The 24,570-nt window shown below is 40.3% G+C and overlaps 2 protein-coding genes across 2 annotated transcripts; one reads left to right on the plus strand and one right to left on the minus strand.

The window, feature by feature from the left end:
* Positions 1 to 1,903: 1,903 nt before the first annotated feature.
* Positions 1,904 to 6,820, minus strand: LOC135463107 (leucine-rich melanocyte differentiation-associated protein-like). The gene is made up of 5 exons (XM_064740426.1): positions 6,475 to 6,820; positions 5,653 to 5,795; positions 5,058 to 5,178; positions 3,803 to 3,929; positions 1,904 to 3,258 (listed from the first exon to the last, which is right to left on the minus strand). Exons 1-5 carry the CDS (start codon positions 6,588 to 6,590, stop codon positions 3,202 to 3,204), a joined length of 564 nt encoding a protein of 187 aa, XP_064596496.1. The 5' UTR covers positions 6,591 to 6,820; the 3' UTR covers positions 1,904 to 3,201.
* A 361-nt stretch (positions 6,821 to 7,181) lies between these two features.
* On the plus strand, positions 7,182 to 23,936 carry LOC135462787 (WD40 repeat-containing protein SMU1). The gene is made up of 13 exons (XM_064740047.1): positions 7,182 to 7,213; positions 9,687 to 9,753; positions 11,181 to 11,324; positions 13,795 to 13,947; positions 14,259 to 14,409; positions 14,980 to 15,068; positions 15,849 to 15,989; positions 17,709 to 17,804; positions 18,210 to 18,337; positions 19,633 to 19,734; positions 20,347 to 20,539; positions 21,232 to 21,384; positions 22,130 to 23,936. Exons 1-13 carry the CDS (start codon positions 7,188 to 7,190, stop codon positions 22,226 to 22,228), a joined length of 1,542 nt encoding a protein of 513 aa, XP_064596117.1. The 5' UTR covers positions 7,182 to 7,187; the 3' UTR covers positions 22,229 to 23,936.
* The last annotated feature ends 634 nt before the right edge of the window (positions 23,937 to 24,570 follow it).

Below are 24,570 nucleotides of genomic sequence, written 5' to 3' on the forward strand. Positions count from 1 at the left end.
TCAGGTACACATACACCTCAGAATCAACACAGATTCAGCAATCAAACAGGATTAAAGTACCAGTACTTTCTGGGCATTCAGGTACACATAAACCTGAGAATCAACACAGATTCAGCAATCAAACAGTGTCAAAGTACCAGTACTTTGTGGCCTTCACGTACACATAAACCTCAGAATACAAACAGATTCAGCAATCAAACAGTATCAAAGTATCGGTACTTTGTGGCCTTCAGGTACACATAAACCTCAGAATCAACAAAGATTCAGCAATCAAACAGTATCAAAGTACCAGTACTTTGTGGCCTTCAGGTACACATAAACCTCAGAATCAACAAAGATTCAGCAATCAAACAGTATCAAAGTACCGGTACTTTGTGGCCTTCAGGTACACATACACCTGAGAATCATCAGAGATTCAGCAATCAAACAGTGTCAAAGTACCGGTACTTTGTGGCCTTCAGGTACACATACACCTCAGAATCATTACAGATTCAGCAATCAGACAGTGTCAAAGTACCGGTACTTTGTTGCTGTCACGTACACATAAACCTCAGAATCAACACAGATTCAGCAATCAAACAGTGTCAAAGTACTGGTACTTTGTGGCCTTTACGTACACATACACCTGAGAATCATCAAAGATTCAGCAATCAAACAGTGTCAAAGTATCGGTACTTTGTGGCCTTCAGGTACACATACACCTGAGAATCATCACAGATTCAGCAATCAAACAGTGTCAAAGTACCGGTACCTTGTGGCCTTCAGGTACACATACACCTGAGAATCATCACAGATTCAGCAATCAAACAGGATCAAAGTACCGGTACTTTGTGGCCTTCAGGTGCACATACACCTCAGAATCATCACAGATTCAGCAATCAAACAGTGTCAAAGTACCGGTACTTTGTGGCCTTCACGTACACATACACCTCAGAATCATCACAGATTCAGCAATCAAACAGTGTCAAAGTACCAGTACTTTGTGGCCTTCAGGTACACATAAACCTCAGAATCATCACAGATTCAGCAATCAAACAGTGTCAAAGTACCGGTACTTTGTGGCCTTCACGTACACATACACCTCAGAATCATCACAGATTCAGCAATCAAACAGTGTCAAAGTACCGGTACTTTGTGGCCTTCACGTACACATACACCTCAGAATCATCACAGATTCAGCAATCAAACAGTGTCAAAGTATCGGTACTTTGTGGCCTTCACGTACAGATACACCTCAGAATCATCACAGATTCAGCAATCAAACAGTGTCAAAGTACCGGTACTTTGTGGCCTTTAGATACACATAAACCTCAGAATCAACACAGATTCAGCAATCAAACAGTGTCAAAGTATCGGTACTTTGTGGCCTTCAGGTACACATACACCTCAGAATCATCACAGATTCAGCAATCAAACAGTGTCAAAGTATCGGTACTTTGTGGCCTTTAGATACACATACACCTCAGAATCATCACAGATTCAGCAATCAAACAGTGTCAAAGTACCAGTACTTTGTGGCCTTTAGATACACATAAACCTCAGAATCAACACAGATTCAGCAATCAAACAGTGTCAAAGTACCAGTACTTTGTGGCCTTCAGGTACACATACACCTGAGAATCAACACAACTTCAGCAATCAAACAGTGTCAAAGTATCGGTACTTTGTGGCCTTTAGATACACATAAACCTCAGAATCAACACAGATTCAGCAATCAAACAGGATCAAAGTACCGGTACTTTGTGGCCTTCAGGTACACATACACTTCAGAATCATCACAGATTCAGCAATCAAACAGTGTCAAAGTACCAGTACTTTGTGGCCTTCAGGTACACATACACCTCAGAATCAACACAGATTCAGCAATCAAACAGTGTCAAAGTACCGGTACTTTGTGGCCTTCACATACACATAAACCTCAGAATCATCACAAATTCAGCAATCAAACAGTGTCAAAGTACCGGTACTTTGTGGCCTTCAGGTACATATAAACCTCAGAATCAACACAGATTCAGCAATCAAACAGGATCAATGTACTGGTACATATATTTGTCTGTTCAAAATTCCAAAACTAAACAAAAATGTTTAACAAATATATAAAGGAATCGTTCTGAATAATCGTTATATTGCCTGTAGCTATAGGCAAATTATAAATTACCATTAAAAACCATATTAACACTAGCTACATGTATAATTGATTAAATTAGCATTTTCATAATTATGAATAAATAATGAAGGAGTCCTATAAATCGGTCAACATTCAAAACTTCTAAACATTTTGAATATAAAAAATATATTATCACATCCTTTCATTGCATACACTGGAGAGAGTTTACTGCTGTTTATTACTAACAGTACTTCTTTTCAAAATTGCACAAATTTCTAAATACAAAATCAGCATGCAAACTTTGCTTGTTTTCTAACCATACATTTATGTTAAGAAGAACACTTTAACAACATTGAGTACATGGTAATTACATGCTGTGAATAGTGCTGTGATAAACACTTTAACAACGTTGAGTACATGGTAATTACATGCTGTGAATAGTGTGATGAGAAACACTTTGACAACGTTGAGTACATGGTAATTACATGTTGTGAATAGTGCGGTGAGAAACACTTTAACAACGCTGAGTACATGGTAATTACATGCTGTGAATAGTGCGGTGAGAAACACTTTAACAATGTTGAGTACCTGGTAATTACTTGCTGTGAATAGAGCTGTGTTAAAATTTGATGGCAAGACACTCATCTGTAATAGATGTACTAAGAATTATACAGGTGAAAACAAGAAAGCAAATAGATATCTATGACATAGGATGATGTCTACTGAGGTCCACCACAATATCATGTCGCTCATGTCTATTGAGGTCCACTGAGGTCCACCACAATAACATGTGGATGATGTCCACTGAGGTCCACCACAATATCATGTCGATGATGTCCACTGAGGTCCACCACAATATCATGTTGATGATGTCCACTGAGGTCCACCACAATATCATGTCGATGATGTCCACTGAGGTCCACCACAATATCATGTCGCTCATGTCTATTGAGGTCCACTGAGGTCCACCACAATATCATGCCGATGGTGTCCACTGAGGTCCACCACAATATCATGTCGCTCATGTCTATTGAGGTCCACTGAGGTCCACCACAATATCATGCCGATGGTGTCCACTGAGGTCCACCACAATATCATGTGGTTGAGGAATTAGCAGAACTTTTGCTTCGCTTTATCCTCCTCTTGTTTTTCTGAAAAATATAAAAATATAAATACTTCAGACACCGTCAAATACAAACTCCACGAATATTAATTGACCTAAAATATTGTCCAGGACTAGGTCACTCAGTTTGCCTGATTCGAAGAGTTCTATTGATCTTAGAAAGGTGTTGAGTTGATTGGGGGGGGGAGGGGTAGATAGGGTGATATCCTGCTTTGTTGGACAGAAAATCAGCACCTAAATTAATAATTTTATTTGCCTCCAAAAATTTGGTTTCTTTCTTACATACAAATATAAATACAAACAGTACCTGCAATATACCTCAGAGACCTACAGAAAGATAAATATCTTTAGACAACTACAAATCTACGTACCGTATATACATACCCCTACAATCTCACTTAATACATGTATACAAACACAAAATGCCACAAAAATAGCCAAATCTGAAACAGTTTAAAACAAAACTTGATTTTTTTTTAAATTAAATACTCATTAATTAATTGGCTTTCATTTTCAAGAAACATGTATTAATCTCAACAAAAAAAAAATATTCAAAAAAATATATAACTTACAATTTTCTCTTTCACTTCAAAAGGAATATGCCTCCCGTAAATGCGCTCTGCCTCCTCTCTTTCTCCAGGTTCTAACTTTTTATCATCTAGAGCTTCTAGGTTTGGGATGTGGGCAATCACATATTGTCTGAAGCAAAACAGAAAATAAAGTTTGTAGAATACCATTTAAAGTCGAAGTGTAGAAGTGATCTAAAATTGATTGCAAGTGGAAAAGGGTAAAAGGATCTGAAACAACTTTCAGAAATGACTTCTTTGCTAATAATAGCATTATTCCTTCTTCATCAATTATTCATTTTTATTTAAAATTATTGCTATTATTACTGACTTGCTGTATTTCAACTGAATTTTTGTACGTAAAAATTTAACTTCAAATGCTCATAAAGGTTTTAAAAAGAAACTTCTGATGCAAACTCTTTAAGTTTCTGTGAGAATGAGATTAATCAGACTTCACTAAGAAACAGTGGTTTCAAAATCAGGGGAGGTAACCATCCATATAACAAACCTCCTGATTTAGTCACTGGACTCAATCATGCGACCTCATTGGACAATGGCCTAACAATTGCGGTGCTCCAGTGCTCCAAATGAATTTAGCACATGCCCTCCTTCTTTCTTGCCTCATTCAACCAGTCAATCAATAGGGTTTCCTCATCGTACCCATGGTTTATGAAAGTTCTATTTTCTGCAGTACAACTGGTGGGGTTTGATACTTTGTGGCTCAAAAAATAGATGGTATGTGGTGAACAGGTTTAGCTCATGGATTATTCGGACTATCCCCTTCATCAATCATGGGTTAACCTGGACTTATCAATAGATAATACTTGAGTTGCCATGCATCACACAATGACAAATACAATTCAAATAGCACTAAGCATCAATGGTGCCTTTCTGAGCAAACAAGGTGGCCAACATTTAAACCATGCAAAGTACTCAGACAGCCAAACTGATTTGTTTCTTATCTAAGCACTCATAATGCCTTGCTTTCATTTATTTATTCATTTATTTGATTGGTGTTTTACGCCATACTCAATAATATTTCACTTATACGACGGCGGCCGGCATTATGGTGGGTGGAAACCGGGCAGAGCCTGGGGGAAACCCACGACCATCCGCAGGTTGCTGACAGACCTTCCCACGTACGGCTGGAGAGGCAGCCAGCGTGAGCTGGACTTGAACTTACAGCGACCACCTTGCTTTCACATGTAAATTATCCAGGGAATGCTTAATGCATTTCAGAACAGAAGGTAACACTGCATACCGGTAATCAATGTATTGCTGGAGCGTTCCACCATTGAAGTAACTAGGGGCAGCCTCATTGTTCATCATTGACAACATCCTCAGATTTGGGCAGCTATTTGTCAGAGTTGAGATAAACACAGCTGGAAATTTAAGTCCAAGTCTTTTTAATACAAAACCAATCAATCATGATTTATGAGAGAACACAGGCAAGAGGTAACCATGATCCATCTCGAAAGGGTAAAAATGATTTTTATGCACAAAAAAAAAATATAGTTCTCAGCTAAAACAATGGAGAAATATTTTTAAGATAGGCTATAAAGGAAGAAATCTCTGTCTTTATGTTTGTACTTCATCCATTAAATCATGTCCAATTTCACAAAATTTACAAATGTAAATTAGGCAAGAGTCACTGCTTTAAAATGCTGAGTTTGAACACAAATCAGTTTTCTCCAACCGAGACTAGTGACGGGATAAATTTAGTTTTCTGACTCAAAAACCTACATTCTTCAGATCTCCAAAAGGGCTTAAAAATGGCAAAACAATTTCTGACATAAAAAGTGGCACTGCACATGTCCTCAACATCATCCAAGAAAGAAATACACAGACTGATATACCTAGGTTTTTGATATTGTTATGATTCACCCACAGAGTATGGAGAGATGGCAGAGAGAGCGGCATCTTCACATGAGAATCAATGATATTGTGGTCCAGGATTAAGGTGTTCAGTCTGTCAAATCCTATCAGAAATCTCAGATCAATAGAAAACAGTTAAAGAAATTTCTCATAAAATATATTAATAAATATATTACATATGATTGGGTGTATACAAATGAGCATTACACTTTATGTTTAACAATTTGTGACATTTACTGATCTGCCTCAACAGTGTCAGTAATTGTTGAAAATTTGGCTAAGCATGTCATTTAATTGAATTACCTTTTCTAAGACCCTAAAACATCTGGGGGGGGAGGGGGGGGTCCGGCTAGAGCGGTTGTGTTTGAAAAGCTATAACTTCCTTCAATCAATCTTAGGAGTGTAGCAAATGTCACCAAAGTTTAAACAAAGTTGTGTAACCGTAAACTTGTTATAGCCTAGTTAATTCTATAGGGTTGCTTAAGAGCTACAGTCAGTCATGTGTAGCAAAATTATGAGTTATGGAATATTCCAGTCTTCGGTTAGCAGCTTCACCGAAAATTTCCTATGACTTTTTTCACTGCTGAAAATGTACATGTATATTCAGAGGAGAGGAAGAATATGCAAATAGTGTAACTCTGAAGAAAGTTTTGTCTGAATATTTCATCACCTGATAATGACAAAATAAAATGCAGAAATACTAAGTCAAAATGAAGTTTTCCTTGTTCGAAGTTACACTGCTTGTGTATTTTCAGTTGATCTACTGGAATGTGAGAAAGGTAACGTAAAAATATAAAGGATATGATAAACTGTTGTAGCTCAGGTCAAGCTCTTCAACTGTCCTCCCGTGGAATTCGGCGAATTCAAAAGGCATTTCTTTAAAGCCTTGGTAAGCCAAGGACACCCGCTGTTTAGACATTTTCCTTTGGTGTTGGCCTCGCCAATCTTGCTTTTACAATGTTGAGTAACTAGAGATTGTCCAGTCCATAAAAAGAGGTCTCAGTGTGAGAATCGGACAAATATGACGTCAAACCACGCTCGCCTCACAAAGAAAAATGTGAATCAGAGTTCCTCAGTCGTGTTGAGATATTTTTCACCTAGACTGTCACATTTTAACCCCAGACAAGACTCGATACTTCCTTGTTCACACGGAAGATAACCCAGGTTTTGTCACCAAGCTCCACCTGCCACTACCGCCATTTTGTCCACAGTTGACAGTCACATGACTTTCGTAGCCGGTAAATGAGTTTCACCTAAAATGTAACCTGTTGTGGACAGCGGATGGCTTAACATCAAGTAAGGTTCCATAATTCATTAAATAAAAATAAAAACATGCAAACAGTAATAAAAAAGTATTTTGTTTTAGATGTTGAGCAAAATATTTATAGAAACATATTCAAACAATTGGCAATATGCACGAATTGGCTGTAAATCCAGATCCTCATTTTCAAGTGTTTACCGAGAATTTGGTGAAGTCGGTATTTTTCATCACCATCAAGGCAGCTTCGGAAGCAACATGGCGGTGGAAATTGAATCTGCAGAGTAAGAAATCTCATATTTTACATGTTTTAGTCCTGAAGCAACACTCCGGATTAAGATTTCATTTTATGACGAAACCTGTGTACATCAAAAGAGATACCAAAGTTTCTCCTTATAGTTCTTAGATGTGTTGATAATTTTAAGTCGCGGTGACGATATTCGCGTGCCCACGTTGTTTTGGTTTGGATTGACTCAACAACAACGCCAGTTTGACTGGAATTTATGCTAAAAATCGTTCAAACGTAAGGAAAGCTGAAACAGTTTTGGGGAGTTTGGGTTGCTAATTTGGGTACGTGATAAAGCCAAGGGTAGTTGCAAAGTATTCGGAATCGGCATTTCTTCAGAAGCCTCACGACTTCACGTGGAGTTAGGAAAGGTGGGGGCTCTCATAGCCCTTCATGACTATTTTCTCATTTTTATACTTGGACGTAGCCCGAGACAGGGGTCTGAGGATGGCTTGTATGTACTGATTCGCGGGGACAGCTTTCCACCCTTAGCTCATGAGTTATGTGCACCCGAGTATAATGCTTACAAAGAGCTACCCCCTCGTTTTACTTTTAATGCATGCGTGTAAGATTCGTCCTGAATACGCATATAGCACAACAATTCTGAAAGCTAATATATTTACACACATTTCGCCACAATCTCCACTTGCCTTTGCATCACCATTCTGTAAATCTCAGCCAAAGTCGAAAATGGGATCATATTTAGCAGGTCATCACGCCAGGGTCTTCATTTAGAGTTGGCTTACTTGCCTCCGGTAAGTCGTCCCTGTGAAGCAGCACTAGACAAAAGAGCGGTGAAAATCTGTCCTGCAATAAGGAGGCACATTACGTGCACGTTGACCTTTCTGTGGAATTTAGAATGGAACAGATCCCAAAGACTCCCCCCACCCCCCACCCCGCCCCCTGTTTATTGCAATTTGACAGTTCAAGCAAATTGTGGGGTCTGTCATTCTGCTCCATAGCCGACAGTCAGTTACAAATTCACATCTCCATAGTCACATGGCTTTCTGTATGTCAAAACCGACAGCTAGCCCTTCAAAACATAGTGACGTGGTGTAAGCATAAGTCATAACTGTGAATATTGTACTATATGTATATAGAAAGACCAGGTTGGAAACAAACTTTCACCAGTTTTAGAAATAAATCTTTTCTTTGCTAATTTTGCACTCATCTGTACTTCCTGGTGTCCTGTGAGCCTCACGCAGACATTAGTTTGTCAAAGGCATCCAAAATAATCTTGGTGGAAATAATCCACCAAGACATCAGAATGTCAATTAGTGTTGGATTGATACGAGGGCCTGTGGTCCCATTCACCCCTAGTTAGGCATCTTCCTGCCAGCAAGGTTGATACTGCACTATAGGCCTGAAAGCTTTCGATCGATACAAGGGCCTGTGGTCCCATTCACCCCTAGTTAGGCATCTTCCTGCCAGCAAGGTTGTTACTGCATTATAGGCCTGAAAGGTTTCGATCGATACGAGGGCCTGTGGTCCCATTCACCCCTAGTTACGCATCTTCCTGCCAGCAAGGTTGATACTGCATTATAGGCCTGAAAGGTTTCGATCGATACGAGGGCCTGTGGTCCCATTCACCCCTAGTTAGGCATCTTCCTGCCAGCAAGGTTGATACTGCACTATAGGCCTGAAAGGTTTCGATCGATACGAGGGCCTGTGGTCCCATTCACCCCTAGTTAGGCATCTTCCTGCCAGCAAGGTTGATACTGCACTATAGGCCTGAAAGGTTTCGACCGATACAGTGGCCTGTGGTCCCATTCACCCCTAGTTAGGCATCTTCCTGCCAGCAAGGTTGATACTGCACTATAGGCCTGCAAGGTTTCGACCGATACAGTGGCCTGTGGTCCCATTCACCCCTAGTTAGGCATCTTCCTGCCAGCAAGGTTGATACTGCATTATAGGCCTGAAAGGTTTCGACCGATACAGTGGCCTGTGGTCCCATTCACCCCTAGTTACGCATCTTCCTGCCAGCAAGGTTGATACTGCACCATAGGCCTGAAAGGTTTCGTTATAACTCTTGCTTTTGCACTGTACATATAAGTCTTCAGAAGCCTACTCTTAGTGTATTATTAGTGTACACATATTCACTTATCTTTTTTTTTTTCCTTGCCCTGTGTTAGCTCTGTAGTGCTGTGGTTACATATACTACATGTGTGACAGCCCTGTCTTGTTCTTATAATTTACCTTGATCATGACTGTCCTGAAATATACTTATGCTGTCCCCCAAATAATGTGTCAGGCCATACTAATAGTCGTCTCAGCTATCAATTTCAGGTACATGTAGGTATCCCCATGTGTTCATCACTAGTAAATCCACACAAGTATAAAACTGGTGGAAATTGGATATTGGATAAACTCCAACTTCAGCCGATTTTGAGGGTTGCATTTCCAAAATGATGACTGGTCGGTCTGTTCAATGTTCTGATTCATTATCCGTCTCCGTTATGATTTGCTTGCAGTGTTGTTCGTCTGATTGAGCAGTACCTGAAGGAGAATAACCTGATGAGAACCCTTACCATGCTTCAGGTAACACACACGAAAAAACACAGCACTCAGTTATCCCTGACAACGTTTATATGTAGCTGTTCAAAAATTATATGGTTATCAATATATAAAACGTAAAACAGACAGTATTGGAGTTAAGGTTATTGCCTTTCAACTGCAAGGACACACATGATGTTGGTTTATCCAAACCCCACAATCCAGAGCACCTGTTATCAGGGCCTTGGTGGCAGTAGGCAGTCAAAGGTATTCTCAGTCATTCTCAGTTTAACTGGAACCTGCTACAGGTTAATGGCTTGATCTGGGCCCTGTGGTTTCCTCCACCTGTATAACTCCCTAAAGGCTGGTTGTTTGATCTGGGCACTGTGGTTTCCTCCACCTGTATAACTCGCTAAAGGTTGATTGTTTGATCTGGGCCCTGTGGTTTCCTCCCCCTGTATAACTCCCTAAAGGCTGGTTATTTGATCTGGGCCCTGTGGTTTCCTCCACCTGTATAACTCGCTAAAGGTTGATTGTTTGATCTGGGCTCTGTGGTTTCCTCCCCCTGTATAACTCCCTAAAGGCTGGTTGTTTGATCTGGGCACTGTGGTTTCCTCCACCTGTATAACTCACTACAAGTTGATGGCTTGATCTGGGCACTGTGGTTTCCTCCATTTGAATAACTCGCTACAAGTTGATGGCTTGGTCTTGGCACTGTGGTTTCCTCCACCTGAATAACTCGCTACAGGTTGATGGCTTCATCTTGGCACTGTGGTTCCCTCCATCTGTATAACTCCCTAAAGGCTGGTTGTTTGATCTGGGCACTGTGGTTTCCTCCACCTGTATAACTCACTACAAGTTGATGGCTTGATCTGGGCACTATGGTTTCCTCCACTTGAATAACTCGCTACAGGTTGATGGCTTGGTCTTGGCACTGTGGTTTCCTCCACCTGAATAACTCGCTACAGGTTGATGGCTTCATCTTGGCACTGTGGTTCCCTCCATCTGTATAACTCGCTAAATGTTGATTGTTTGATCTGGGTACTATGGTTTCCGCCACCTGAATAACTCGCTACAGATTGATGGCTTGGTCTTGGCACTGTGGTTTCCTCCACCTGTACAACTTTCTACAGGTTGATGGCTTGATCTGGGCATTGTGGTTTCCTCTACGTGTATAACTGGCCACCATTTGAATCATTTAAAAATTTGGCAGCAATTAAATAAACAAATATGAAGGAAATTAACCATTCATTAGCTTTGTGAAATGATAAGTCTTTACTAAAACCTTAGTCCATATTTTACAAAGCTTCTTCTTAGTATCATGAATGTAAAAGATGACCCTGTCATTTTATTGTATAGGAAAGTAAGATATTTTTTGTTGGCTTTTTTGTGCCTTCTATGCACAGATATATTTTAAAGTTGTGTAACCTTAAAACTGACTCCAGTTTGCTGAATGACTGTTGTTTTTGCAGGAGGAAAGTGGGATCTCACTGAATACCGTGGACTCTGTTGATAGTTTTGTGACGGACATCAACAGTGGACACTGGGACACGGTGCTACAGGCTATACAGTCTCTCAAACTGCCTGACCAGAAACTCATTGATCTGTATGAGCAGGTGAGTTGTGGATTTAAACTTTAATGATGTGGTGTAAGTCACCACTCAAAAACTCAATCTGTCCAGTTTTCACAGAAGAAAATAGGACAGGCACCAAAAGAGAGAAAGCACCTTTCCCTAGGCGGTATGATCTTTGAATTACAAGTAGTTTGGGTTGATCGGCTAATACATGCAGTCTGAGTTGCACTTCAATGAATGAACAGTATCTAAAATTCAGCTTGACCCTTGGACCTGTTTCACAAAAAGTCTATAGGCTTGGCTTAGATGGCTAACCCGGCCAACCAACTAGCAGTTTTTCACAAAGAAAATGTTTGCTTATTGGCTACAGCTTGTCTTAGATTGTAAAAGTTAGCCCAAAATCCATAGCCAGCTCCATGGTGGCTAGGAAACAGCAAACTTCACTTTTAAAAGTGCTGTGAAGTTTATTTATTGATTCTAAAAAAAACATTTCTGTTATAATAGTTATTGTCCTTTGTTAACAGACCCTGTGAAAAACAAAACTGAAGCAAAAATTATCACCTTTTTTCCGTTGTGTATACATAGTAATTCAATATGTTCGTATATTGGATATAATTTAGCAATTATCAGAGTTGATTCCAAGAAATCAAACTGGTGCAAAGTGGCCACACAGCGGACTAATGTAAGTCTGCTAAGCTTTAGACACTTTTGCTTTTGTCAGAGCTTTGCTAAGCTTTAGACACTTTTGCTTTTGTCAAATTACATTTAGCTGACTTACCGCCCTTAGACGTCTACAGAAGTTTTGCAAAACGGATCCCAGGCTTCAAACTAATTGCTATCTCTTACGCAACAAGTAAAACGGATCCCAGGCTTCAAACTAATTGCTATCTCTTACGCAACAAGTAAAACAGATCCCAGGCTTCAAACTAATTGCTATCTCTTACACCAGCTAGTCAGCAACAAGTAAAACGGATCCCAGGCTTCAAACTAATTGCTATCTCTTACGCAACAAGTAAAACAGATCCCAGGCTTCAAACTAATTGCTATCTCTTACGCAACAAGTAAAACGGACCCCAGGCTTCAAACTAATTGCTATCTCTTACGCCAGCCAGTCAGCAACAAGTAAAACGGATCCCAGGCTTCAAACTAATTGCTATCTCTTACGCAACAAGTAAAACGGATCCCAGGCTTCAAACTAATTGCTATCTCTTATGCAACAAGTAAAACGGATTCCAGGCTTCAAACTAATTGCTATCTCTTACGCAACAAGTAAAACAGATCCCAGGCTTCAAACTGATTGCTATCTCTTACGCAACAAGTAAAACGGATCCCAGGCTTCAAACTAATTGCTATCTCGTACACCAGCCAGTCAGCAACAAGTAAAACGGATCCTAGGCTTCAAACTAATTGCCTATCTCTTACACCAGCCAGTCAGCAACAAGTAAAACGGATCCCAGGCTTCAAACTAATTGCGATCTCTTATGCAACAAGTAAAACGGATCCCAGGTTTCAAACTAATTGCTATCTCGTACACCAGCCAGTCAGCAACAAGTAAAACGGATCCCAGGCTTCAAACTAATTGCCTGTCTCTTACACCAGCCAGTCAGCAACAAGTAAAACAGATTCCAGGCTGCAAACTAATTGCCTGTCTCTTACACCAGCCAGTCAGCAACAAGTAAAACGAATTCGAGGCTTCAAACTAATTGCCTATCTCTTACGCCAGCCAGTCAGCAACAAGTAAAATGGATCCCAGGCTTCAAACTAATTGCCTATCTCTTATGCCAGCCAGTCAGCATTAAGTAAAATGGATCCCAGGCTGCAAACGGTTCTGTATCTCATTTACTCTCACATCTCAAAACTACATATGGAAGATATCTTTGTGATTAATCTCTTCTTATTTGATTTTAAGATCAGTAATCATGAGAACGTATTCTTTGAATATGATTTAAAATCAACATGACATCTATACATCACACATGCAGAATTTTTGTCAGTAAGTTTCCTGGATACCCTGGGCACTCCGATTTCTTCTGCCTGCAGAATTGACTGCAATCCTACGTGTGAGTGAAGTCTTCTTGAATAATTATGTTGAGCAATAATCGATGGACCTGGGTCCTCATTGACTCAGATGGTTAAAGCACTGGTTCGCTGGAACTATCAGGATTGTGGCCATTGAGGTCTTGTATTTAAATCCAGCTCTACCTGCATGGGCCGCAGCTCTAGGTGAAGAGTTTTCCAAGTACCAGGTGAAGGTTGATGCTGTTCTCCAGGCTCTGATTTCCTGCACCAGTAAACCTAATTGCTGTCATATAAAGTGACAAATTCTTGAGTAAACACTTATAAGTAAATAAATAAATAAGCAAATAATTAACAAGCTATTAATAAAGGAAACAAATTTTTTTGGATAGGTGAGTGGTATGACAGTGTGAAGACATTTGCTTTGTGAGTGAGGTTCCACTGGACCTGCAGTCAAGTCAGTCAGTTAGTTTTATGTCAGCATGTCATCTTCCAGGTGGTATTGGAGCTGATAGAGCTGCGTGAGCTGGGTGCAGCCCGATCCCTTCTCCGTCAGACTGACCCTATGATAATGATGAAACAGACGCAGCCTGACAGATACGTCCATCTGGAGAACATGTTGGCCAGGTCCTACTTTGATCCAAGGGAGGTAAGCGTTGAAGACAATCTGCCAAACTGGTAGATTTTTCTGCCCAGTTTCACAGTTGCATAAGCAACTGACTTTGTCACAAAACTGTACGTTTCATTTCCTGCTGAAACATTTTTCCAGCGTATTTATATTATGTTTAAAACTTCCAAACGTAGAAATAAGATTACAAAAGGGAAAAATGTTGGGGATCAACCAAGACGATGAGATCTTTTTATGTCTATTTAACTGGATGACGTCATTAAACACAACTGACTTGATAACTCGTTAATCAATTAGCCAGCTAATAAGTATCAATCACCATTACATTACAGGCGTACTTGGAGGGTCAGACAAAGGAGAAGCGGCGTGCTGCGATTGCACAGGCTCTGGCAGGGGAGGTAAATGTGGTCCCTCCCTCCCGTCTGCTGGCATTGCTGGGACAGGCCCTCAAGTGGCAGCAACATCAAGGTCTACTTCCCCCAGGTATGAGGGGATTTGATGCGTGGGAAGAATTTATTCGCAGATTTTATACATAAACTAATTTTGTTGACTTTTGCCCTTAAGTTTGAAAAGCTGCGGTCAGGTCTTTTGTAATTTCTTCAGAACTCCACTCTGTTACCAATCAATGAGGTGGTCAGAAGTCACCTGGGTCATTGTATGCTGTTGGATATTGTTGTGTCTTTTGGTTGCCTGGTCACTGAAGATAGGGTTACAGGAAACTAGGTGCATGTAAATATGTAAGCTGTAATCTCACTAAAATCAGATCTGTCAGCTGCTACCAATTCAAATATCATGCGTAGTAAATCTATGTAATACTAGCTCTTGTCTGACGATCCATCGTCGTTTGGCAAGGTCAAAACTTCATTACCAGTCACAATTGTCGTTTCAATACATAGAAGAGTCTAAAAGCCGTGTTCAATTTCCAAACTTTGACAACCAGAAGTCATTCAGATGTACACCTGATGGACTAAGAGTAGGTGTGTTCTCGGGTACTCCTGCCTTTTTTAATGAAATTCATGTCAGACTACAGTATTGTTGTTGTTGTTTGGACAGGTACCAGTATTGATGTGTTTAGGGGAAAGGCAGCTGTGAGAGAGCAGGAGGAGGAGAAATATCCCACACAACTCAGTAAGACTATCAAGGTACTGTATGCTGCTTTATGTGATGGTACCATTACAACATGCCCCTGGTCAATGCTTCAAAGAGTACAGTGCGCCTCCGTGGCTCAGTCAGTTAGCGCGCTAGCGCAGCGTAATGACCCAGGAGCCTTTCACCAATGCGGTCGCTATGAGTTCAAGTCCAGCTCATGCTGGCTTCCTCTCCGGTTTTAAGTGGGAAGGTCTGCCAGCAACCGTGGGTTTCCCCCTGGCTGTGCCTGGTTTCCTCCCAGCATAATGCTGGCCGCCGTCGTATAAGTGAAATATTCTTGAGTACGGCGTAAAACACCAATCAAATAAATAAATAAATCAAAGAATACAACTTCTGAAAGAATGGAACTCTTCATTTGTGCAAAGAGATTTGTAAAGTACTGGTTGAGTCGTCATCAGTTTACTATGACGTAGTGAGGTGTCCTATCTGGTGTCCTGAACATGACACGTAAGTGAGGTACTTGTACATGTATGTGTGCATTGAGACCGGTGACAGTTATTTGAAGAAAATAGAAGATGCTTATATGAAAAGTGAATGTATTGAAAGCTTTGAAAAGCAGATCATGTAAGGTAGGGTGAAACGTTTTCCGGTTCATGAAATGTGAATTTGGTGATGTGAAAATTGAATTGCTTTTAATGTGGCCTCTGCTGTAGTTATATCAGGTCTTAATATTGACATGTGATGTAATGCCTGAGCAGTAATACTTTGAACATCAGCATTAATTTTCAAGTTTGTCTGTAAAAAAAGTGTTGGTTCCATTTTGTCTCCCATAGTTTGGGCAGAAGGCTCACGTGGAATGTGCACGATTTTCTCCCGACGGTCAGTACCTAGTAACGGGATCTGTGGATGGCTTTATAGAAGTGTGGAACTTTACAACAGGGAAGATCAGGAAAGATCTGCGCTACCAGGCCAATGTGAGTACTCAGTTTTATATGGTTCCCTCTTTCTCCCGACGGTCAGTACCTAGTAACGGGATCTGTGGATGGCTTTATAGAAGTGTGGAACTTTACAACAGGGAAGATCAGGAAAGATCTGCGCTACCAGGCCAATGTGAGTACTCAGTTTTATATGGTTCCCTCTTTCTCCCGACGGTCAGTACCTAGTAACGGGATCTGTGGATGGCTTTATAGAAGTGTGGAACTTTACAACAGGGAAGATCAGGAAAGATCTGCGCTACCAGGCCAATGTGAGTACTCAGTTTTATATGGTTCCCTCTTTCTCCCTACGGTCAGTACCTAGTAACGGGATCTGTGGATGGCTTTATAGAAGTGTGGAACTTTACAACAGGGAAGATCAGGAAAGATCTGCGCTACCAGGCCAATGTGAGTACTCAGTTTTATATGGTTCCCTCTTTCTCCTGACGGTCAGTACCTTGTAACGGGATCTGTGGATGGCTTTATAGAAGTGTGGAACTTTACAACAGGGAAGATCAGGAAAGATCTGCGCTACCAGGCCAATGTGAGTACTCAGTTTTATATGGTTCCCTCTTTCTCCCGACGGTCAGTACCTAGTAACGGGATCTGTGGATGGCTTTATAGAAGTGTGGAACTTTACAACAGGGAAGATCAGGAAAGATCTGCGCTACCAGGCCAATGTGAGTACTCAGTTTTATATGGTTCCCTCTTTCTCCCGACGGTCAGTACCTAGTAACGGGATCTGTGGATGGCTTTATAGAAGTGTGGAACTTTACAACAGGGAAGATCAGGAAAGATCTGCGCTACCAGGCCAATGTGAGTACTCAGTTTTATATGGTTCCCTCTTTCTCCCTACGGTCAGTACCTTGTAACGGGATCTGTGGATGGCTTTATAGAAGTGTGGAACTTTACAACAGGGAAGATCAGGAAAGATCTGCGCTACCAGGCCAATGTGAGTACTCAGTTTTATATGGTTCCCTCTTTCTCCCGACGGTCAGTACCTAGTAACGGGATCTGTGGATGGCTTTATAGAAGTGTGGAACTTTACAACAGGGAAGATCAGGAAAGATCTGCGCTACCAGGCCAATGTGAGTACTCAGTTTTATATGGTTCCCTCTTTCTCCCTACGGTCAGTACCTAGTAACGGGATCTGTGGATAGCTTTATAGAAGTGTGGAACTTTACAACAGGGAAGATCAGGAAAGATCTGCGCTACCAGGCCAATGTGAGTACTCAGTTTTATATGGTTCCCTCTTTCTCCTGACGGTCAGTACCTAGTAACGGGATCTGTGGATGGCTTTATAGAAGTGTGGAACTTTACAACAGGGAAGATCAGGAAAGATCTGCGCTACCAGGCCAATGTGAGTACTCAGTTTTATATGGGGCCCTCACCAATGCGGTCGATGTGAGTTCAAGTCCAGCTCATGCTGGCTTCCTCTCCGGCTGTAAGTGGGAAGGTCTGTCGGCAACCTGCGGATGGTCGTGGGTTTCCCCTGGGCTCTGCCCACTTTCCACCCACCATAATGCTGGCGGCTGTCGTATAAGTGAAATATTCTTCAATACGGCGTAAAACACCAATCAAATAAATAAATAAATTGTTTGTTATTGTAACAGTTTGTTTGTTACTATAACAGTCTTGTTTGTTACTGTAACAGTTTTGTTAGTTACTGTAACAGTTTTGTTAGTTACTGTTACAGTTTTGTTTGTTACTTGGCCACAGGATAACTTCATGATGATGGACGATGCTGTGCTATGCATGTGCTTCAGCAGAGACTCGGAGATGTTAGCCACAGGCGCACAAGACGGCAAAATAAAGGTCAGTGCCTTGTACATGTGTGTGGGGTGATTACAGCAGATAAAAACCAAACAAAGATTGAGGCTCAAAGGTATACTTTTTGGCCCATAACAAAAAAACCTTAGCATAGTGATTGTTATAGCTGCAAAACAATCCCTGATTACCTTATTTCTACGTTGAACATAATTGCACCTGTAGTACTGTGTCTGTATTTAATGTGAAAATATGTGACTCCATTGAATGAAGAGGTTTGTCCGATAAAAGACACGATATATATGTGCCGCTCATTTCCTCAACCAGTATAAAACCTGGCCTCTGTCAGTAACATGGAAAATTCCTAAGAATTTCATGAATAGCCAGTCAGAATAAGACATTCATAAATAACGAGTACATTTGTGTATTTGCCAAGTTTTTTTGTACTCACAGGTCTGGAAAATCTTGACTGGTCAGTGTCTGCGACGTTTTGACAAAGCTCACTCTAAAGGGATCACATGTATCAACTTCTCCAAAGACAACAGTCAGCTGCTGAGTGCTTCCTTTGACCAGACTATCAGGTGTGTGTTCAGGCTTTAAACAGAACTGCATACTGCCACTACAAACTTTTATGTTTAAAGTTCAAACATTTTAACAACTTACCTGGATGTGGCCATGATTAAGGGGCTTATCTGGCCATTGCTAGGACTTATGAGATGCGTATTCAAATTCCCCGTCGGACGATGAATTTCTACATTTCCCTACTTCGCTGGTTGTGAGGCATAATGTCTAATGTTTGTTGAAGGTCACTTGTCTTCCAGCCAAATATGGTGTGGTAGGGGCCTCATTGGCTCAGTTGGTTAGCGCAGCATAATGACCCAGAAGCCTCTCACCAATGCGGTCGCTGTGAGTTCAAGCCCAGCTCATTCTGGCTTCCTCTCTGGCTGTACATGGGAAGGTCTGCCAGCAACCTGCGGATGGTCATGGGTTTCCCTCGTGCAGCCATCGTATAAGTGAAATATTCTTGAGTACGGCGTAAAACACCAGTCAAATAAATAAATACATAAATAAATATGGTGTGGCTATCTGTACGTGGGAAAGTTCATCAGTAACTTGTCCAAAGCCGGTGGTTAGCCCCAGGGCACCACACTTAACATTGATCTGCCATTGTGTATGTGTAATGGCAGAGTGAAACAGCAATAGAAAACAAAATTAGCCAGGTTCCTGATGAGATGCCCCAAGGCTTTGCCCAGCTATAATTTATCTGTCCATGTGAGCCTCCTCATCAACTCACCAGCATGGAAGTAAAATATGTCAAATGATCTAACATTTTGTCCAAAAAAGTGCCTTTTATAGAGGGAAATAAGTGTCATAGGTAGTGCTTATTGTGTCGAAATAAACATCCTACTTTCCAAACATACCTTGAGACATCTTTATACAATGTATAAAACTCTCAGAATCCGTCAAAATGTGCAGGTTAGTCATGGGTGAAAATTAAGGTAATTTACCGTGTTCTTGAGTACAGCATGATATAACCAAAATTTATAAACATTTGCAAACAAACAAAAAAGGTTTTGATTTTGAATCATGCCATGTCTGAAATACTGTCCATCAGAAAGTGTATGGCACATGTACTTGGGGAGAGACATTCTTGCTTCTTCCCTTCAGGATTGACTCTGGCATCTATGATGGATAATTTGAGTTTAGTTCAAATACGTGTAACATGTTCCAACCAATGAAATGCCAAAGTGAAAGTTCTTTTGTGACCAATCAGAATGTCCATAGCAAGTATGCATCAGTAAATGTGTAGCCTTTCGATAAAAGCCAAAGCGGTTGTTCATATTGTACATCTATTATAAGTTGCTTTTTCTTTCAGAATTCATGGCCTGAAGTCTGGGAAAACTCTGAAGGAGTTTCGAGGTCACACATCCTTTGTTAATGATGCCATTTTCACCTTAGACGCACACCACATTCTGAGGTAGGCTGTGACAACCCCTGCTTTGGTAATCGTCCAGTTTGGTTGTTACCTCTGCTGATATTGGAATCCTTCTTGAATGGGGAGGAGGTGTAGGTGCCACTCTACCGTTCCAGCAACATAATCTTTGGGAACAGTTAGATGTCACATGCTATCCTTGAAATTATATTCGAACAGAAAGGGTTTGACATGTACAGGTTCAAACAGGGCAAAAACTCTTCAAGAAGTCTGCATGACTGTTGGTGTTGTAAAGAAACAGATAACATCTGTAGATTCCCACACCCTCACTTCCTCATGGGTGAAAATAAGCTATGACTATCATGTGACCATTGACCTAATTTGATGTTTGTTGAAAACCATTTGTCTTACACCATATCTGTATGTAACATAAAGTTGACCTGTGACTTGCCAAGGACTTACCTTGGGAGTTCAAGTTTCTTCCACCCGTAAAACTGACCCTAAAGATTTATGGAGCTAAATAGTAATCGAGTGGATATATTAAAAAAAAATCTTCTGTGTGGATAGGTTTAAATTTGCAGGGAGTCGTAATTCCTCTGAATTTGCTTATGTGCATGTTCACTAAATTGTGGGTGGAATTTTTCTTTTGTTGTTCAGTGCGAGCTCAGACGGGACTATAAAAGTGTGGAACGTGAAGTCCACAGAGACACAGAACACGTTTAAGTCATTGGGAGGCACAGTGGGGGCCGACATCACTGTTCACAGCGTCCATTTACTGCCCCGATTTGCCGACCAGTTTGTCGTCTGTAACCGGTCAAACACAGTCGTTATCATGAACATGCAGGGACAGGTGAGATGCCACATGTAACAAAATGAGTGATATATATTGTTCAGTTTTTGTTTCACCCTGTAAATGACAAAACATTTTACACCCCCAAAAAATACATTTTTAGGGACAAATATTATTTTGCTGCCGAACCTTGTATTAGTCTAGAAGGACATCATCCTACCTTCCAAACAAGGGTGCGCATTACATACACCCTAAGGATTCCTTCGTCGTCATATGACTGAAAGGTTGTTGAGCACGACGTTAAACCTCAAGCACTTACTCACTCACTCCTACCTTCCAAACAAACCTTGAAACATGTTTTTTTAGATCAAAAGAACTCTCAGAATCAGGAAAAATAACCAGTGGACAAAATATTAGGTCATACACTTAAATCTTGATAACATCTGCCGCCAGGACTTTTGAAACCTATTTGTTTAATATTATTGAAAAAATGTATTTGATGTGGTTGTTAGATTACCTTTTTAGGGACAAAATTGTATGGCCTGTCTAGATGGAATTTTTTTAAACTGAGGAGTTTTTTTGTATGATGTTTTGTAATTTGTTTGTTTTTTTGTGAAATGCCATAGTATGGCTATAATATTTCAGATGTGATGTCAGGCCATAACCGTTAATTCTTACACCAGTGTGAAGCCACTGATCAGAGCGTTTGGCAATTCATCCATGTCTTTTTTCTGCTCTGTCTCCCACCCCAGATTGTGCGTAGTTTCTCCAGCGGTAAGCGTGAGGGTGGGGACTTTGTTTGTGCCACGGTATCACCCCGTGGGGAGTGGATCTACTGTGTGGGGGAAGATTTTGTCCTCTACTGCTTCAGCGCTACCACGGGCAAACTCGAGAGGACACTCACGGTTAGTTTGATTTATATGCATTTACTGATGGGAATGATGTGTAATGTCATAGCCAGGAACTTCTTGCCTTTACAACAGTGGTCAAGTTCATACCTGCTGTAAACTTTTGTCAGGCTACTGACAAATCTCCAGTTTAAACCTGCAGATGTAAGTGGGAAGGTCTAGCAGCAACCTGCGGATGGCCGTGGGTTTCCTCTGGGCTCTGCCCGGTTTCCTCCCATCATAATGCTGGCTGCTGTTGTATAAGTGAAATATTCTTGAGTACGGGGTAAAACACCAAACAAATAAATAAAGCTGCAGACAAAATAGCTGGACTAGGATTTGAACCTGTGACCTCAGGCCATTTGACCAGCAGCAAGACATTTATAACAAGACTATCTCTGCAGAGTGGACATTTGGATATTGCCTCCTTGTTTTAGTGTCTCTCTTATAGTTTACTGTTGTCCATACTTTGTCGCGGATTTGTACACAGATTTTGCAGAAAATGTTAATTTTTTTCTTGTACTTTGTAGGAAGTGGTCACAAATACGTGAAAATTTTATATTCATCTGATTATTGACTTATATCTCAATATAATCATTTGTTCATTATTTATTCTTTTACAATGATTTCTTTTCAACAAATTATTGACTGGTAGGGATCCAGTATGCAACCAGCAGTTGTCATAGGAAAAAAATAACTGATTTTTAGTGCCATTATTTTTAACGTCCTAATTTTAACAATTTGTGTTGTTAATTATTACCAGGTTCATGACAAAGACGTCATAGGGATGTCACACCATCCTCATCAGAACATGATCGCCACGTACTCAGAGGATGGAATGCTCAAACTATGGAAGCCTTGAGGGGTCACATCATTTGGCTAGCTATGGAAGCTTGCTTGGTACAGATTCCTCAGAAGGACTTGTGACAGATGAATGCGGAAAGTTTCTGTGGAGACTCGTGTGGACATGATTGTGTGAGATGACTGGGGACAAAAACTAGAGGTTCTATGCTAAGATGTTCTGTAGGACACAAAGAATGGAATATACTGTATTTGGCCTAAGATTTCAAATCTGAGAATTTCATTCACTTTGAAGATGTTTTATGGCTTACATGGAGTATACAATGATATCCTAAGAAGCAAATGTAAGTTTCAGCACAAAAAGCAATATTATATGACTTCATTTGTCGTTAAAAGTAAATTTATTTTCACGTAAATTTTTAGAGCAGTTACAGTATCTATAATTGTGTCTTTTTTTTGTGCAAGTGTTTGACAGACACTTTCTTGTACAGTACTATACTGTACATATGTTGAAATACACAGCATGAGCAAGAATGAGCAGTATTTTTCTGTCACACCGGGCACCTGAGTGTTTGACTGTCTGAGTCAGCGTTTCACATTCAACGGAAATATCGGAATCCAACCATCATGACTCCCAGAAGCCAAAATTCCTTATCACTGTACCACATTTTGACGAGAGTCACATCATCAAAGTTTCTGAAATGGAATCCAGAAAATGTGTTTACTTTTATATGCATTAAAACAGTCACTTGGAACCTCAGCATTTCTAGATTCTGTGGGATTCTCGCAGAGCGAATCTATGAAAATCTGTTTATTTTCCTTTATTCAGGAAAAAATAAAATGGTGAGAATAAAGGCCTGTATGCCTGTTCACAACTTGATTTGTCATTTTTGACTTGTATAATATGACTAGTCAAATAAGAAAAGGGCTATCTCTTTTTCTCACATTTCTTTGTACCTGTGAGATGAAATTGATTGCCATTTGGGTCATTTTAATTTGTTGAAATCTGGAAGTCTGTCTGACAATCGCAATCAGACAAAGAGTTTGCTTTCTGCATTGTGACATTTTAAATCATATCAGAATGTGCTTTTCTTACATGAAGTGAGTCACCCATCTCCTTGTTAAGGGATTGCCTTGTGTTAAAAGATGTGTCAAAACGTTTAACAACTGATAGTGATTTATGGAGCAGCTACAAAAATCATTTGTGACTGTTGTAATCTGATTGATTCAGGTACTAGAAAAGAGTTTGGAGGAAAAATTTATGATTGTGTTTTTAAGTTCTTAATTACTTACCTTAATTCTACAACCTTTTCAACTGCCACGGCAACCAGTATTTTGAAACATCGGGGGTATTCAGAAATAATTTGCAAAGTTTTATGAAGCTGGCATCTTTAATGACAAACAAATCATTTTATAGCATCGCTATCATAATAATTGTGTACACAAATTCTACAGAAAAAGGTGCTTTAGTGGTTGAAAAGGTTGAAGATTTACATTATATAGAAATTACAGTGCATCCTAATTTTATGGAAGAATTTTTGCATTGAGCAGTCCAAATGTAGAGGTTCATTTCATCCAGAAAATATTCTTAATGTAATTAAATCATGTAGGTGTCCTGTAAATAACCCCTGAGTCATTCTTCATGGAACAAAAATTGTCATGGTAATATTACATGTGTATGGAATATTACATGTGTATGGAATATTACATGTGTATGGTATATTACATGTGTATGGAATATTTCATTCTTGAATAAATGATGTAGCTTTTCAAGGAAACCTTTTATTTTTGTATTTTTTGATTTCATCCAAATTTTTTTCCCCAAAGTGTTAAGTAACCTCGCAGTATGATTATGTTTTTTCATGTATTTACATTATATAATTGTATGCTGAGCTTCAGATGTGTGGGCCGGTGACTCATTGGCTGGACAGCTGTTAGGAGCTTGCTACATACAGATATATGATTGTATGCTGAGTCTCAGATGTGTGGGCCGGTGACTCATTGGCTGGACAGCTGTTAGGAGCTTGCTACATACAGATATATGATTGTATGCTGAGTCTCAGATGTGCGGGTCAGTGACTCATTGGCTGGACAGCTGTTAGGAGCTTGTTAGATGTATGATTGTATGCTGAGCCTCAGATGTGTGGGCCAGTGACTCATTGGCTGGACAGCTGTTAGGAGCTTGTTACATACATGATTGTATGCTGAGTCTCAGATGTGTGGGCCGGTGACTCATTGGCTGGACAGCTGTTAGGAGCTTGTTAGATGGATGATTGTATGCTGAGCCTCAGATGTGTGAGTTGGTGACTCATTGGCTGGACAGCTGTTAGGAGCTTGTTACATACATGATTGTATGCTGAGTCTCAGATGTGCGGGTCAGTGACTCATTGGCTGGACAGCTGT

The sequence above is a fragment of the Liolophura sinensis genome, chromosome 2 (genome assembly GCF_032854445.1).
Source record: "Liolophura sinensis isolate JHLJ2023 chromosome 2, CUHK_Ljap_v2, whole genome shotgun sequence".
Classification (NCBI taxonomy): domain Eukaryota; kingdom Metazoa; phylum Mollusca; class Polyplacophora; order Chitonida; family Chitonidae; genus Liolophura; species Liolophura sinensis.